The 16,949-nt window shown below is 44.5% G+C and overlaps 1 protein-coding gene across 3 annotated transcripts in view; it reads right to left on the bottom strand.

The window, feature by feature from the left end:
- LOC126379099 (ankyrin repeat domain-containing protein 50) overlaps positions 1-16,949 on the bottom strand; it is an 86,216-nt gene that overhangs the window by 18,804 nt on the left and 50,463 nt on the right. For all 3 annotated transcript variants that reach the window (XM_050027679.1, XM_050027680.1, XM_050027681.1), the window contains 13 exons: positions 14,523-14,647; positions 13,300-13,443; positions 12,367-12,546; positions 10,215-10,285; positions 8,829-9,010; positions 7,496-7,637; positions 5,914-6,104; positions 4,270-4,368; positions 3,177-3,360; positions 2,592-2,775; positions 1,964-2,033; positions 1,260-1,406; positions 303-386 (listed from right to left, as the gene is read on the bottom strand). In XM_050027679.1, the coding sequence (XP_049883636.1) occupies positions 303-386; positions 1,260-1,406; positions 1,964-2,033; positions 2,592-2,775; positions 3,177-3,360; positions 4,270-4,368; positions 5,914-6,104; positions 7,496-7,637; positions 8,829-9,010; positions 10,215-10,285; positions 12,367-12,546; positions 13,300-13,443; positions 14,523-14,647 (1,803 nt within the window). The remainder of the gene's footprint in view (positions 1-302; positions 387-1,259; positions 1,407-1,963; positions 2,034-2,591; positions 2,776-3,176; positions 3,361-4,269; positions 4,369-5,913; positions 6,105-7,495; positions 7,638-8,828; positions 9,011-10,214; positions 10,286-12,366; positions 12,547-13,299; positions 13,444-14,522; positions 14,648-16,949) is intronic.

The following is a 16,949-nucleotide window of genomic DNA, read 5'->3' as shown; positions in this document are numbered from 1 at the left end:
TATGTGACACCCTGTATGTGACACCCTGTATGTGACGCCCTGTATGTGACACCCTGTATGTGACACCCTGTATGTGACATCCTGTATGTGACACCATGTATGTGACAACCTGTATGTGACCCCTGTAAATGACACCCTGTATGTGACACCCTGTCTGTGACACCCTGTATGTGACATCCTGTATGTGACGCCCTGTATGTGACACCATGCATGTGACACCCTGTATGTGACGCCCTGTATGTGTCACCCTCTATGTGACGCCCTGTATGTGACGCCCTGTATGTGACACCCTGTATACTCACCACAGTGGTCAGCCTGCAACGGATCAGCGCCGTGTTGCAGCAACCACAGCACGCATTCTTCATGGCCCTCCTGCGCAGCTATGCCTGCAAAACAAATTCATCATCATCTCTAGCTGATGATGTAGGTCTAAGACATTGATTTACCACTACCGTAGATACAGCGCTTGATACCAAAGTGCAGCGAAAACTTGGCGCTTGTTTAGCTATACATATACATTCAATAACATCGTATTATTTCCATGTCAGGAAATTGCTTCGATGTAACGTGCGCGTGGAAAACACAAAAGGAAGCGGTCCAAAGAGACCTGGCGACGCTTCATTGACCGGGAATTTTCAGCATGTCGTGTCTTTATTTAGTAATCAGAATGTCATAATTTATTTTTGACCTATGACCTAGGATACTAATCAATGGACTTTAGCCAGTCTATGGCTTTAGCCAGTCAGGTCCGATCCCTTGAGAAAACCCCACTTTGACAGGTTATCTTTACTTCGGCCAACCTGTGTTCGGAGTCTATTTGAAGATTTCCAGGTCGGCCTTGTCAGCTCATGACCCGGTGGATGTTTCTCCGAGATTGGCCTTGCATAGACAAGAATAGAGATTGTCACGCTGTCTTCAGAAGAGGAGCTCGGTGGCGCAGCCGTAAACGCGCTCGGTCTGCGATTGTTGAATTTAAGCAACTTTCGCAAAGGCCGATCATAGGATGAGTGACCACAAAAAAAAAAGTTTTCATCTCGAGCTCCTCCGTGCTTCGGAAGGCACGTTAAGCCGTTGGTCCCGGCTGCATTAGCAGTCGTTAATAACCATCAATCCGCACTGGGCCCGCGTGATGGTTTAAGGCCCGATCTCCCTATCCATCCATAGGGAAGGCTCGTGCCCCAGCTGTGGGGACGTTATGGGCTGATGATGGTGAGACCGGGATAGAGATTGGTGAAGTTGAGCGAGTGCAGCGGCGTTACCGAGCGGCGTGGCCCCCTGCGTGCAGACGGCGGCGGGGTCGGCGCCGGCCTGCAGCAGCGCCCGCAGCGCCGCGCCGCGCCCGCGCCACGCCGCCGCGTGCAGCGCCGTGCGCCGGCAGCGGTCGCGCCCGTCCACCTGCGCGCCGCCTGGGGGCAATGCCGATACATAATTAAGACACGATTTCGTTCGTTCGTTTTTTTCGTTGGTTCCTTTGATTGGGCTGGAGACAGAGAGAGGTTGGAAGCGTTTGAGATGTGGTGTTGGCGAAGGATGGAGGGTATAAGCTGGACTGAAATGGTGTCAAATGAAAAAGTACTGGAAAGAGTTGAAGAAAAGAGAAACATATTGAAGACTATAGAGAACCGGAGAGGAAATATGATTAGCCACCTGATACGACACGATTCATTTATAACAAACATTATAGAAGGAAAAATTGAAGGGAAGAGAGGAAAGGGTAGACCTAGGATAACATTTATGAAACAAATAAAAGAGAAGGTGCAGGTCGTGTCGTATCGGGAGGTGAAGGTTTTGGCGGGAAGAAGAGTTGGTCCCGGTTACTATTTACCGATGTAAGTAAGTAGTCGTTACATTAGCCATGTCAGGGGCCTTTGGCAGCTCAATAATAACCCAGATACCAGGGTTGATGAGGTTGGTACTCCACCTAACAACCCACAGAAGAAAGTATAATTGTGTAAATACTAACCGACTTTGATGAGTAGGTTCACCATGTCAGTGTGACCTTGCCACGCCGACACGTGCAGCGGGGTGCGACCCTGAAAGAAAACATACAATATTATTATAATACAATACAAATACACTTTATTGAGGAGCTCGGTGGCGCGATTGGTTCCATAGTTGGTCCAGAACAAACAATCCGTCACTTAACCCGTAGTCGGTCATTGGTCCCACAGTCGGTCATTGGTCCCACAGTCGGTCATTGGTCCCACGGTCGGCCATTGGTCCCATAGTCGGTCATTGGTCCCACGGTCGGCCATTGATCCCATAGTCGGTCATTGGTCCCACAGTCGGCCATTGGTCCCATAGTCGGTCATTGGTCCCACAGTCGGTCATTGGTCCCACAGTCGGTCATTGGTCCCACAGTCGGTCATTGGTCCCACGGGCGGCCATTGGTCCCATAGTCGGTCATTGGTCCCACAGTCGGTCATTGGTCCCACGGTCGGCCATTGATCCCATAGTCGGTCATTGGTCCCACAGTCGGCCATTGGTCCCATAGTCGGTCATTGGTCCCACAGTCGGTCATTGGTCCCATAATCGGTCACTTAGCCCATAGTTCACTGACTCATAGTTGTTGGTCGATCCAGCTATATTACCTCGGCGTCGGTGGCGGCGACATTGGCCCGGCACTGCACGATGAGATGGCGCGCCATGGCCAGCCGGTTGTCCAGCGCGAGCACGTACAGCGTGCTGCGCCGGTCTGCGTCCACGCAGTCCACGTCCGCGCCGCGGTGGTACAGCGCTTGGACCGTGTCGAAGTGGCCTTCTAGGGCTGCCAGTCTGCGGGTGAAGATGGGTTTGGTAAGTTAACCAGCAGCGTAATAAGGAATAATACTACGTATGTTGAAACGTACGTATGTATGGTAGTGGTTGAGCGTTGGATTCGCGATCCGGAGGCCCCGGGTTCGAATCCCAGTGGGGACGAATCACAAAAATCACTTTGTAATTCCTAGTTTGGTTAGTACATTACAGGCTAATCACCTGATTGTCCGAAAGTAAAATGATCCGTGCTCCGGAAGGCACCTTAAGCCGTTGGTCCCGGTTATTACTTACTGATGTAAGTATGTAGTCGTTACATGAGTCATGTCAGGGGCCTATGGCGGCTCAGTAATAACGCTGACACCAGGGTTGATGGGGTTGGTAATCCACCTCATCAACCCACACGATAGAAGCTCAAGTACCTGAGTGCAGTTTTCCCATCATGAGCTCGCTGGTCCACCGGCGCTCCCCACTCGTCTATCAATATCTCCGCCAACCTGGCGTGCCCCTCTTGTGCACACAGCATTAAGGCCCCCTTTCCGTCGTTATCTGCTTCGTCGACCTTCGCGCCCGCTTCGAGAAGCGCTTCGCAGACTTCTATGTGGCCTGTGGGGGGAGGAAACATAATAATATTACTGATACATGTGTTAAGTACCTTCCTACTTGCTGGGTTGTTTGCTTGGTGAAATTAATAATAACTCCAAAATAAGTCTTCAACACGATTATAATCAATTCTTCGTAATACAAAATTTGGTTTCACTTGTTTTCAACGGACACTGGATGGCAACTGGCCATGTAGGGAACTAGCGGGGAGAGGCGCGCGGGCGCGGGTTGCAGTGCGCAGGCGCGGTACGGCGGCGGGGGGGCGGTGCGACGGCGGCGTGTGCGACGACGGTAAGTATATACTTTATAACTTTAGCTATGTATATTTTTGTTCTTCACTAATTTTTAATCTTTTTCTTTTCAGGTTTTCTTTCTTACAGGTATTTTCTTCTCTTGTGTTAACAACATGTTTGCACTGACTTTTTCTATAAAAGTGTCCGAACCGTGTTATAAATTCGTATAAATTAAGTTTTGTAGATAGTAAGTTGGTCAAGTCAAATTAAGATGTTATTGTTGTTTTGATAAAGTCGACGATTTCCCTCATTCAGCGCTTACCGCTATCGACCCTATATAGTCGATTCATTCTTTCAAATATCCTCTCAGATGACGCCCTGAGTCGAGGTTCGCGCCCAACTGTGCACCCTCAGGCCTGTTGTCTTAAATTTTGTACCTGGTGAGAGCCCTCAGTCTCTAGTTTGGTTAGGACATTACAGGCTGATCACCTGATTGTCCGAAAGTAAGATAATCCGTTCTTCGTAAGCCGTTGGTCCCGGTTACTACTTACTGATGTAAGTATGTAGTCGTTGCATGAGCCATGTCAGGGGCCTTTGGCGGCTCAGTAATAACCCTGACGCCAGGGTTGATGAGGTTGGTATTCCACCTCACAACCCACACGATAAGAAGAAGACTTACCTTCAAAAGCAGCGTAGTGCAGAGGCGTCCAACCAGAATTGTCCCTGTGATGTTCGTCCAAACCTCGATCGAGCAGCTGTCGAACGACCTCGACGTTTCCTGCACCACAAATACAAATTCAGAAATATCTTTATTCAGTTGGTAACATTAGTTACACTTTGAATCGTCAATTTTACATAACGAACGTCTCATCCGCCTAAAACTACTGCAGCTTCTCACAACCTGTATAACCGGGGAAAAGAAGCTGCAAGAAAAACCTCGGCACAGGGCTCTAGACGTTCTTTAAAAAAAAAATTAAAAAAATACAACAAAACATAATTATAATTTAAATATTCGTTAGCTGGTAATGTTAGACAGAAAATCGATCGACCTAATATCGACTGATACATCACTATGCTAGTGAACGTCACAACACCAGCTGACGTACGCTTTTCGGCGGGAAACGGGAACGGGACAGTTGCTTTCGTCATTGAGTAATCTAAATAATTAATACGAAGTGGTGTTTTGTGGTTAATGATCGCATTAAGTTAGTCGGAAGACATTCGCGAGTGTTATTATATTGGAGTATTCAATAAACAAAGTGTATCTGCCTATTTTCGCTTCGTGCCGGGAAGCCGCTTCATAACTCAAAAGTTTATGCGGACTTTTGAGTTAATTCGTTTGGGGTTCGGAGTAGGAGTCTATTCCGAGGGTGGGCTTAGGTTTCATCATCATCACCTTTCATCATTTCATTAATCATCAAGAAAAAAAATACGTCAGACATGGCTGTATGGGCATAGTTCCCTTTGCCTTACCCTTCGGGGAAAACCAAAACAAAAAAAAAACCAGCTGACGTACTTTGACAGATCCCATTCTGTGTGAAGTGCGACATTTTGTCACGTTTTCCTATGACGATGTGCTTTTTCATACAAATTACATAGTGATTTCGTGTTTTGGCGTTCAGTAAAAAGTATCTGATTTGACTAGTTCGAAACTACCCCATTGTATTGAATTTCGTTATGTTAGTGTGATCTGTGATCACAAAGTGATTTTTGAGATATGACCCCACCAGAAATCACAATCATTTATTCAACTTGTTGAAAGTCAATTTAACATTTTTGAGTCTACGTCATTTTTCGGCTGAGAAGCAATGACAAGAAACTGCAACAGCAACACATCATTTAAAACAATGTGAGTATATATTCATCATCATCAGCTCATTAACGTCCCCACTGTTGGGGCACGAGCCTTCTCTATGGATGGATAGGGAGATCGGGCCTTAAACCACCATTGGTGGTTATTAACGACTGCTAATGCAGCCGGGATCAACGGCTTAACGTGCCTTCCGAAGCACGGAGGAGCTAGAGATGAAAACCTCTTTTTTTTTGTGGTCACCCATCCTATGACCGGCCTTTGCGAAAGTTGCTTTACTTCAACAATCGCAGACCGAGCGCGTTTGCCGCTGCGCCAACGAGGTCCTCATATAGGGTATATATTATATAGGGTATATATTACATAGGGTATATATTACATAGGGTATATATTACAAATTATTTAACAACTACGGGAACACAATACCCCCAGGATTCAAACCCGGGTCCTCAGGATTGTAAGCCCATCAGGGACAACAACATTGGTTGAGCCATGAGTATGCAAGGAACCCACCCTGCGCGGCGGCTGCGCTGAGCACGGTGCGGCCCTCGGCGTCCATGTTGTCGACGCAGGCGCCCCAGAACAGCAGCAGCCGCACGCTGCGCGCGTGCCCCGCCGACGCGGCCGCCCACAGCGCCGTGCGCCCGCCCGCGTCCGTCGCCTCGATGTCCGCCTCGTGCTCCAGCAGCAGCTCGCAGATCTCGCTGGGGAATACGACAACTTCATTGTAGATGGAGAAACGGTATCATCATCATTAAGAGCCACGCTCTTGTCGGTGCAGCATTCTCCATGCTACTTTTTTAAAGGAAAAATTGATCAGTGGTTTCCCTCTTGCCTTCCGCCCCGCAGTGCTCTGAATGACGCGAGTGAGATGGCGCCCCGAGTAGTCTATTTCAATGCGGCATTAGGACTCCTGTCCTCCGCCTCTGAATAGTACTGACAGTTACTGCTGCCCTCTGTCAGGTTCCAGTCCCTGTGATTTGCCCCTTCAGTACTGCGTTGCCTCTGCAACCGTTGAAGTCTTCACCCGTACCCTGGGCAAGGGTTCTACGTTATACCCCATAGGTCTGTGTCCCTATCCGAACTCAGCCACCATCTCACTCCGGTCTCAAGGCCGCACCGAACAGGAATTGCTCCAGTGGGAGGCAGAGATGATGACTCTGTCCTGTGACGAAAGACCATACCGCACCAATGCGTTTTTGATTTATCTTAGGTGCAGTTTTCACTAACACAGTTGGCTCGACCATTATAGACGGCGATACGGCTCACCTATCACGTTGGTCTAACAGAAAGCTCGGTGAGGTGTGGGTACTTAGTTCATCTTGCGATGGATGTACCTCTGACTACCCCAATTGGGGTAGAGTCGTGAGCATATGTTATGGATTCAGTTTTTCTTGGCTGTTAAATACATTATTTTTTATTGGTAAGGCAATATTAAGCGCACTGCTAGGGAGTGGAATTCTCTGCTGTTCCACCCGGGTGCTTTCAAGGCCAGAGTGAACAGGCACCTTCTGGGCGAGCTCGGCGAGGTGTGGGTACTAAGTTCATCTTGCGATGGATGTACTGTTGACGACAGGTCGCCATGGCAATCGGGGCATGAGGTGAGCCGCGGAGGCGGGGTCGCCCCGCACACCCGCACAGTCCCCGCGGCGTCTTAGTCTTAGTGTCGCACGAGTCCGTATCGACCGCGTTTATCGATTATAATCTCGCTCACATAATTTATTGAATTAGAAATTAACATTAACACAAAAGAAAAACAATAGATTTAAAAGAAATCTAATCTAAATATTTATGGTCAATCAAAATTATAAATATAGCAAGTATATTTTACATATACTTGCTAAGAAATTATTGAAAACTAAGAATAATATTTTAGAAATAAAATTAACGTTAGATGATTCAGATGAATAAATATTAACTTAAATGAAAACGTGGTATTATTTTATTCACATTTTGTTACATACATAATAAAAATATATCGATATTGAAAACGTCACGTCACTAGAGAATTGCCATGTCGACCTGTCGTCTACTATACCTCTGACTACCCTAGTTAGGAATATAGACGTGAGCTCATATAAAGGTGTATACTCACGTGTGCCCCTCAAAAGCGGCCACAAGCAGCGGCGTGGCGCCGTCCTTATCAGCCTTAGCGACGTTAGCCCCCCGCTCTAATAATAACTGCGCACACGCAGCTCCCGATGCGCATAGCGATGCTACTGAGAGGGCTGTGCGGCCTGGAACGAAGAGGGCGTCATGTTTTATTAATAAAAAAAAATACAAGCTAAGTCGGAGGCCTTCAGGTTGGCTTGCAATAGGAAGCGGGTTGACACTGCGCAGTTGAGCAGGGTGGTGGAGTGTACGGTCGCGGCTACTAATATGTACACACTTTAAACATACATACATACATAAACTCACGCCCGTTATCCCTAATGGGGTGGGCAGAGCCACAAGTAATCAAAGACAACTTGCAGCCACTGTTGATACGATGTCTTATGCTGGATATGATGAACCTTATGGTGATAAGGGATCAGCCTATCGCCCATAACATTAGTCCATCATGTTAGAGGACACAATCCCTCTGACCACACACACTTCAAAACACTTTAAAACCATGTCAAATTAACTTTTTTGACAAATTAAACCGTAAGTCTCATTAAATGTCAAATATGATAGTGCGACAGGGTTCTAAAGTGGGTACATGATATTGCTCATGACTGTACTCCATTTCATTCCCCCACCGGTCGATTGAGAGGAGGCCTGTGCCCAGCAGTGGGACGTATGTGCGCCATTCGAATCATGATCTCCGTGGTCCAGTGGTTAAGCGTTGGGGTCCCGATCCGGAGATCCCGTATTCGAATCCCGGTGGGGACATATCACAAAAATCACATTGTGATCCCTAGTCTGGTTAGGACATTACAGGCTGATCACCTGATTGACCGAAAGTAATATGATCCGTGCTTCACAAAGGCACGTTAAGCCGTTGGTCCCGGTTACTACTAACTGGTGTAAGTTAGTAGTCGTTACATGAGCCATTTCAGGGGCCTTTGGCGGCTCAGTAATAACCATGACACCAGAGTTGATGGGGTTGGTAATCCACCTCACAATCCGCACGACAGAAAATTTCAAATAGGATCACTGACCTTCATCACTGAGCATTATAAGGTCAATGACATTTGACCCCTAAACATAGAATAAGGAATATTAACCACATCCCCAAGTCAGAGCCCCGGATAAGGGGTCGATTTTTGGTTAGAACCTATCCATAAAAACGACTTATGTTCAGTGTAACACGATGATCAAGATTACACCTTATTATTACACGTCAGGGGCCTTTGGCGGCTCAGTAATAACCCTGACACCAGGGTGGATGAGGTTGGTAATTCACCTAACAACCGACACGATAGAAGAGTTTCCGCGGCACTCACCATCATCGTCGGCGTGGTCGGGCTGCGCCCCGGCCTGCAGCAGCGCCCGCACGATGTCCGCGTGGCCCATGTACGCGGCCGCCATCAGCGCCGTGCGGCCCTCGGCGTCCGCGACGTCCGTGCTGGCGCCCGCGTGGAGCAAACGGGAGACCACCGCCTCGTGGCCTGACCACGCCGCGGCCCTGGACACATTTAAAAAAAAAATTCATTTATTCAATTCTCAAGTACTGAAGACTAGGCAGCATGGTCTTGTGATCTTAGCCTGACCCACAAATGGGCAAAAGAAAAAAAAAATCAAACGGGACAGTAGCTTTCTTCATTGAATAATGTAAATAATTAATACGAAGTGGTGTTTTGTGGTTAATTATCGCATTAAGTTAGTCGGAAGACATTCGCGACAGTGTTATTATATCGGAATATTCAATAAACAAAGTGTATCTACCTATTTACGCTTCGTGCCAACAAGTCGCTTCATAACTCGAAAGTTTATGCGGACTTTTGAGTTAATTCGTTTGGGGTTCGGAGTAGGAGTCACTCCGAGGGTGAGGGCTTAGGTTTCATCATCATCACCTTTCATCATTTCATTAATCATCAAGAAAAAAATACGTCAGACATGGCTGTATGGGCATAGTTCCCTTTGCCTTACCCTTCGGGTAAAAAAAAACAATTCTCAATTATTTATTGCATTCCATGTAGTACAATGGGGTGTTACATAAGCATAGGAACTACGTATAACATGGATCGTGTATGGCACAGCAACGTTGAAGGGAAGAGAGGAAGTGTGTATTAAAATTAAAACTTATCATTTAAAAATTCGTCAACAGCATAATAGCTCTTTATAATTAGCATTGTTTGTAGATTTTTTCATAAATAAATTAGTTTTACTTTCATCTCTTAAGTACTTTGGGAACTTATTATATATTTTAATGGACATTGCTAATGGGCTCGTAGCGTGTAATTTAGCGTAGAATTTAGCAACATTAATTCGGGTAGGTACCCGAATTGTAAGATTCAAATATGTCAATTTAAAATTAAAAGTAATTACAATCAAAAATTTTAAAATAAGAATGAAATAATGTTCAAAATTATTCACACACACACACACACACACACACACACACACACACACCCTGGGTTGATGACGTTGGTAATCCACCTTACAAACCACATGATAGAAGAAAGATACCTCCGAAAATGCATTTCTCGGGAATGTGGGTTTCCCCACGATGTTTTCCTTCACCGCTGAGCACGTGATAATTATTTACGATCGAAACAATTTTAAAATAATAAAAGTAAAAAAAAAACTAACGCACATGTTGTAAACATTTTTTTTTATAATTATATTTGTCGTGCGACAAATAAAAGAATAAGAAATATACAACTCACCGAAGCGCCGTCCTGTTGTCTGCGTCGACACAGTCCACGTCACAGCCATACTCCAATAACACATCTACCACCTGGAATACAAAAGTTTACAATCAATAACGGCCTCTGTGGTCCAGTGGTTGAGCGTTGAGCCAACAATCCGGAAGCCCCAGGTTCGATTCCCAGTGAGGATTCACAAAAATCACTTTGAGATCCCTAGTTTCGTTAGGACATTACAGGCTGATCACCCGATTGTCCGAAAGTAAGATGATCCGTGCTTCGGAAGGCACGTTAAGCCGCTGTTACCAGTTACTACTTACTGATGTAAGTACGTAGTCGTTACATGAGCCATGTCAGTGGCCTTTGGCGGCTCAATAATAACTCTGACACCAGGGTTGATGAACTTGGTAATCCACCTCAGAAGAATTCAACTAAATCAACTTTTTAAGATTAGTAAAGCTTTCTAAATGATAGAGTAAGTCTAGTTGCGTCTATTGTTACATGTATTACCCTAATATAGGGGCAGAATTGCAATAGCCAAACAAGCATTTAACAGGAAAAAATACATTTTGAAAACCAAAAACATATCATTAAAAATAAGGAAACGGTTTATTAAATCATATATTTGGAGCATTGCACTCTATGGAAGTGAAACGTGGACTATGACACAGAGAGACAGAGAGAGATTGGAAGCGTTTGAGATGTGGTGTTGGCGAAGGATTATTTATTTATTTATTTATTTATTATACCTTTTTTTCACGACATTACAGTGCCGAAGCGCTAATGCGCCGTGAAAGTTAAATAGAGGCACACGCAGGTGCCATTAATAGGGCATTACAAAACAGAAATCACAAAAATCACAATACTTAAACTAAAATTAAATCACCTTTCACTCATCATTCATAGCCTCGCAGAACCTCAGACACTCACGACACACACTCGTCCATTCATTCATAAACAGATCACACTCTGGTGCTGAGTCCAAGAGTGCATTGAGCATGTGCTGTGCGCGGAGGAGCGGCGAGTGTCTGCGAGAGACAGTGCGCGCCGGCGGCACGGCCAGCAGCGGGCGGCTGCGTGGCCGGAGGTTGCGTGTGGGCACATCGGGGACGTACAGTCGCACCAGCTGCATCACCAGCTCGGGGCAGTCTGAGCCACCACGCAACGTGCGGCAGGCACTGGTTAGCAGAGTGTAATTACGCCTCACCTCCAGAGAATTAAACCCTAGAGTTCCCAACAAGAATTTCGTTGGATAAAGGAATGGATAGTATCCGTATATTTTCTTGTATAGAAATCTCAGGAAGGCTTTTTGTACCTTCTCTAGAAGTAAGGCGTAAGTACACTCATATGGGTTCCACACTATTGAAGAAGATTCTATCTTGCTTCGAACCAGTGCCGTGTAGATCAGCTTCAAAATCTCAAGGATGGAGGGTATAAGCTGGACTGAAATGGTGTCAAATGAAAAAGTGCTGGAAAGAGTTGAAGAAAAGAGAACCATATTGAAGACTATAGAGAACCGGAGAGGAAATATGATTGGCCACCTGATACGACACGATTCATTTATAACAAACATTATAGAAGGAAAAATTGAAGGGAAGAGAGGAAGGGGTAGACCTAGGATAACATTTATGAAACAAATAAAAGAGAAGGTGCAGGTCGTGTCGTATCGGGAGGTGAAGGTTTTGGCGGGAAGAAGAGAGGAATGGCGGTTACTCCACCGACAAGAGCGCAGCTCTTAAATAGAGAGAGAGCGAGAGGGGCATGTATTACAGCATTGTTATCTCAGCATGCCCCTATATTACCTCAGCATGCCCCTATATTCTCAATTCAATTCTCAATTATTTATTGCATTCCATGTAGTACAATGGGGTGTTACATAGGCATAGGAACTATAACATGGACCCTGTAGGGCACAGCAACGTTGAAGGGAAGAGAGGAAGTGTGTATTAAAATTAAAACTGATCATTTAAAAATTCGTCTACAGTATAATAGCTCTATTTAATTAGCATTGTTTTTAGATTGTTTATAAATAAATTAGTTTTAGTTTCATCTCTTAAGTACTTAGGGAGCTATATTACCTCAACATGCCCCTATGCAATATGCTGAGGTAATCAGCATGCCCCTATATTATCTCAGCATGCCCCTATTTTGCCTCAGCATGCCCCTATATTACCTCAGGGTGCCCCGCCCATGCAGCAGCTCGTAAAGGGCTCCAGCCGTCATTATCAGCGGCGTCGGGCCGCGCCCCCGCCCGCAGCAGCGCCGCGCAGCACCCCGCCCGGCCTCCGCGCGCCGCCGCGCCCAGCGCCGTGCCGCCAGTAGCATCCGTTGCTTCCGAGAGGTGTGGGTAGCGCTGTAAGAAAAATAAGAATAAGAATAAAATAAAAAATAATGCTCAAAAATATAAGGTTTATTTTAGTTGGTCGGCAACTGCAAACTGTACCATTTTTATTGCAAGTAAATTAAAACACATAACCCTCCTTTTTGCTTCGTCGCAGTCGGGTACAAATTTATAGACAACAAACCGAAAATCGAAAATTTAAAGTAATCCATGAGAATCCATTTGGTTTAAAAGTTATGTAACAAAATGTCATGTGTATGTTATGTACGGTCACGAGCATTAATATGTATACACTTTGGTACCATGACACATTAACTCTTTTGACAAATTTAACTGTAAGTCTCACTAAATGTCAAATATGTTAGTGCGACAGAGTCCTAAAGTGGGCACATTGTATTGCTCATGACTGTATCTCCTATATTCAAAGGTTGCCTGGAAGAGATTGCTACTTAGCAATAAGGCCGCCTATTGCCTCTTTTGTTTTTATATTTGTACTTCCCGTGTGTTCAATAAAGTATTTATGTTACGTTATGTAATCAAAGGCGGAGCAAACTGGTCCATTTCCTATAAAACACCTCGTTTTGCAAAGACACTACACCTTGACGTTAACGTACACGCGCATCTGTGTGTGACGTCTGACGCCATACGATTGAAGACTAAAGTAAGACCGAGGGGGTGAGGTAAACCCAGCTCAGCCGCTGGTGGGGAGCGGGGAGTTGCCGTTCTATACGTAGTATTATTCTACGTTTAGATTTAGAAGCTTACTTTTAACAATGCAGTAAGGGTCTCGTCATCCCCCCTGGAGACAAGCTCGAACACCAAGTTGGGGTCCATAACCACTGGTTCTTCCTGCTCGTCCGCGCTCGCTTCCGTCGCTTCCTCCGCTTCTATTGGCTGTTCTATGACTTTCTGCAAAATAAAGCAATTGACTTGAAGCTGCGTTAGGAGATTAATAAATATGAGGACATTAATAAATAAATAAATTTATTTAAAATTGACGATTCAAACTGTAACTATGTTACCTACTGAATAAAGACATTTTTGAGTTTGAATAATCTTCTTCTATCGTGTGGGTTGTGAGGTGGAATACCAATCCCATCAACCCTGGTGTCAGGGTTACTATTGAGCCGCCAAAAGCCCCTGATATGGTCGGAAGGCCCAAAGTCCTTTTAAAATCCAAATCCCATTGTTTAACTATTGTGTCTGGAAATCCGGGCCTTACGAGGATATGACACATGAACGGCTACACACTTACATCAGTAAGTAGTAACCGGGGCCAACGGCTTAACGTGCCTTCCGAAGCACAGATCATCTTACTTTCAGACAATCAGGTGATCAGCCTGTAATGTCCTAACCAAACTAGAGACCACAATGTCATTTTTGAGATATTTCCCCACTGGGAATCGAACCCCGGACCTCCGGATCGTGAGCCCAATGCTCAACCGCTGGACCACGGAGGTCGTTAGTTTGGATAATAATTTGTAAAATTTTACAATTCTACTGTTGAAATATCCCATCATTTAGTATGGAGTCTCCTCATATATTTCACTTGTGTGCCTGTCTGAACATCAGACAGCCAGCATCAATGCTTTCAAAGCGAGGGCTACTCTAGCATCACGCGTGGCAGCCAGCGTTTACATTCAGCCCATAACCCATAACAGTCTCCTTAGAGGCCATCCATTAATCATGCGAGGCTCGAGAGGGAGGGGAGGGGTCCATGAAAAAATCACGAAATATCATAAGGGGGGGGGGGGGGTGTAGTAATATATCACGAGTATTTATTTTTTCGGCAAACGCGCGATACTGGACCAAAAAGCGGCGTTTCGTGCAATTATTATGGTAGGTACTAAAAACTACACGTGATATAGGATGGGGGGGGGGGGGTAGTCTTGAACCTCACCATGTATCACCAAAGGGGGGTTAAAAATGACAAAAAAAAAATCACATGATTAATGGACGGCCCCATATGGAGTCTTCATGAACCGTACCTGTGTGTCTTCCTCATCATTGCGGAGCAACAGCAGCGCCTTCAAAGCGAGAGCATCCCCCGTCCAGCGAGGACAACCGGCTCCCACCAGCTCCGGCATCAGACGCTCGATTGGCAGACAGTCTTCTGTTGACAATTACAAGTAGACGTTAGACAGACCTTTTTTTTTGACCTGACATATTGTAGATTTGCCGCAGATGGCATTAACTAACTACTTGGCCGGACAAATGGGGAGCGCTGAAGGCTCTCACCCGGTACAACGTTTAAGACAACAGGCCTGAGGGTGCCCAGTTGGGCGCGAACCTCGTCATAGGGCGTCGTCTGAGAGGAAAAATATTTGAAAGAATTAATCAACCCTAGTGGGTCGATAGCGATAAGCGCTGAATGAGGGAAATCGTCGACCACGCCGGCGGGGTCGGTATCGGGGCCCTGAAGTGTTTGGTGTCGCGAGCTGATTGGCTGCCTCTATGGCTAGAGTAATCGGGTCGTCGGGATCGTATATTACGTCCTTCGGACGCCGATACTTTTCAGTGCCGTCTCTAAGTTAGACAGAACCACTCTCATTACCACTCTCTACGTGTTGAGGCTCCATGGGGATACCGAACCCGAAAACATCATCCGACACATCAGGAAGACGCGCCGAGGACGCCCAGCGGCCGCTCACCAGCTATGTTTAATAGGGGGCGAGCCTATTTCCACTAATATGTGTATAGTTATATATCAAATATGTGTATAGTTATATATATAATAAACTTCCCACCGTATTTTAAAACATGACCAAAGCTGCTTTTAAAGGTAATTTGACAAAATGGTTGCTATAACATTGCTTTTATAGTATTAAGGAATTTCTAGATTATAAAAACTAAATTTTGACATTGTTAATTAGAGTTTTATTATTATTTTATTTTATGATTGATTTGTATTATATAATTATTATTTAATTGTAGATGCATGTGTAGCAACAATATAAATTTACATGCTTACTTGTAAGCTCAAAACACGGACTACTGTATACAATTACATCTGTAAATACTGTTTTCTGGCAAATAAATTATTCTTATTCTTTCTAACCGGGTACAAATTCAAATTCAAAAATATCTTTATTCAGTAGGTAACATAGTTACACTTTGAATCATCAATTTTTACATAACGAACGTCTCATCCGTCTAAAACCACTGCAGCTTCTCACAACCTGTATAGCCTGGGAAAAGAAGCTGCAAGAAAAACCTCGGCACAGGGCCCTAGACGTTCTTTAAAAAAAAATAAAAATAAACATAAAATACTGGTATACAATTGAGTAATTTAGCTGCCTAATATCAGTTCTCAGAAAGTTAATCACATGCATTCATATCTTCTAAATAATCACTAACTTTATAATAACCTTTTTTGTAAAGTATTTGTTTAACTACTGTCTTAAAACAGTTGAAAGGCAAATTCTGAATGTCAATGGGAATCTTATTGTAAAAACGTATACATTGCCCCTTATAAGATTTAGTAACCTTGTGTAACCTGGTGGACTTGTAAAGCAAGTTTATTTTTATTCCGGGTATTAACAATGTGCCGATCGCTATTTTTTTCAAATAATCCTATATGAAAACCACGTGAAAACCACAAATTCTGGAAACCACGTGATATCCATTATCTATCAAAACACTCACTTAAAGAACACCCACGCACACTTATCTATTCAGTCTTACTTTGCAAAGCCATACAATCATATGACATTTACAAGATTTTTTTAAATACGTTCATAAAAAATCAATTAACACAACACACGACCTACTTCAACTGAAACTCCATTTAACTAAACATATTTAAATACATAATTATTTTCCTTTCAAACAAAGCAATTAGTAAAATACCTTATTACTAAACAAATAATGTCCCTAATCGCGTTTCTAGTAACACAGGATGCGATAACGAAATAATATGTAACTGTGACAGTTTTAAGTAGAAATGGATCTTGGGCTCACGATCTGGAAGTCCAGGTTCGATTCCCGATGGGGACATTGTCGAAATCACTTTGTGAGACTGTCCTTTGTTTGGTAAGAACATTGCAGCAATGCTTGAAGGCATATTAAGCCGTTAGTCCCGGCTATTAGCCGTAAAAAACACCTGCTAACCCACAGTGGAGCAGCGTGGTGGAGTATGCTCTACATAAGGGGAGGCCTGTACCTAGCAGTGGGACGTATATAGGATGTTTATGTTATTTTTTTTAGATTAACGTCTTCTTCTATCGTGTGGGTTGTGAGGTGGATTACCAACCCCATCAACCCTGGTGTCAGGGTTATTATTCACGTCATGGAACATCGTTTCTGTGTAAAAGGTGTCAGTAACACGTCCATATATCTTTTATCTTTCGTTTTAATGATTCATTACGCCTTCTGTGAAAGTATTAGGTCAGTTATTTTTTTCGAGGATAAAACCG

The sequence above is a fragment of the Pectinophora gossypiella genome, chromosome 28, assembly GCF_024362695.1.
Source record: "Pectinophora gossypiella chromosome 28, ilPecGoss1.1, whole genome shotgun sequence".
Taxonomy (NCBI): Eukaryota; Metazoa; Arthropoda; class Insecta; order Lepidoptera; family Gelechiidae; genus Pectinophora; species Pectinophora gossypiella.
The sequence above is the reverse complement of the archived record's forward strand: the minus strand, read 5'-3'. Positions and strand labels throughout refer to the sequence as shown.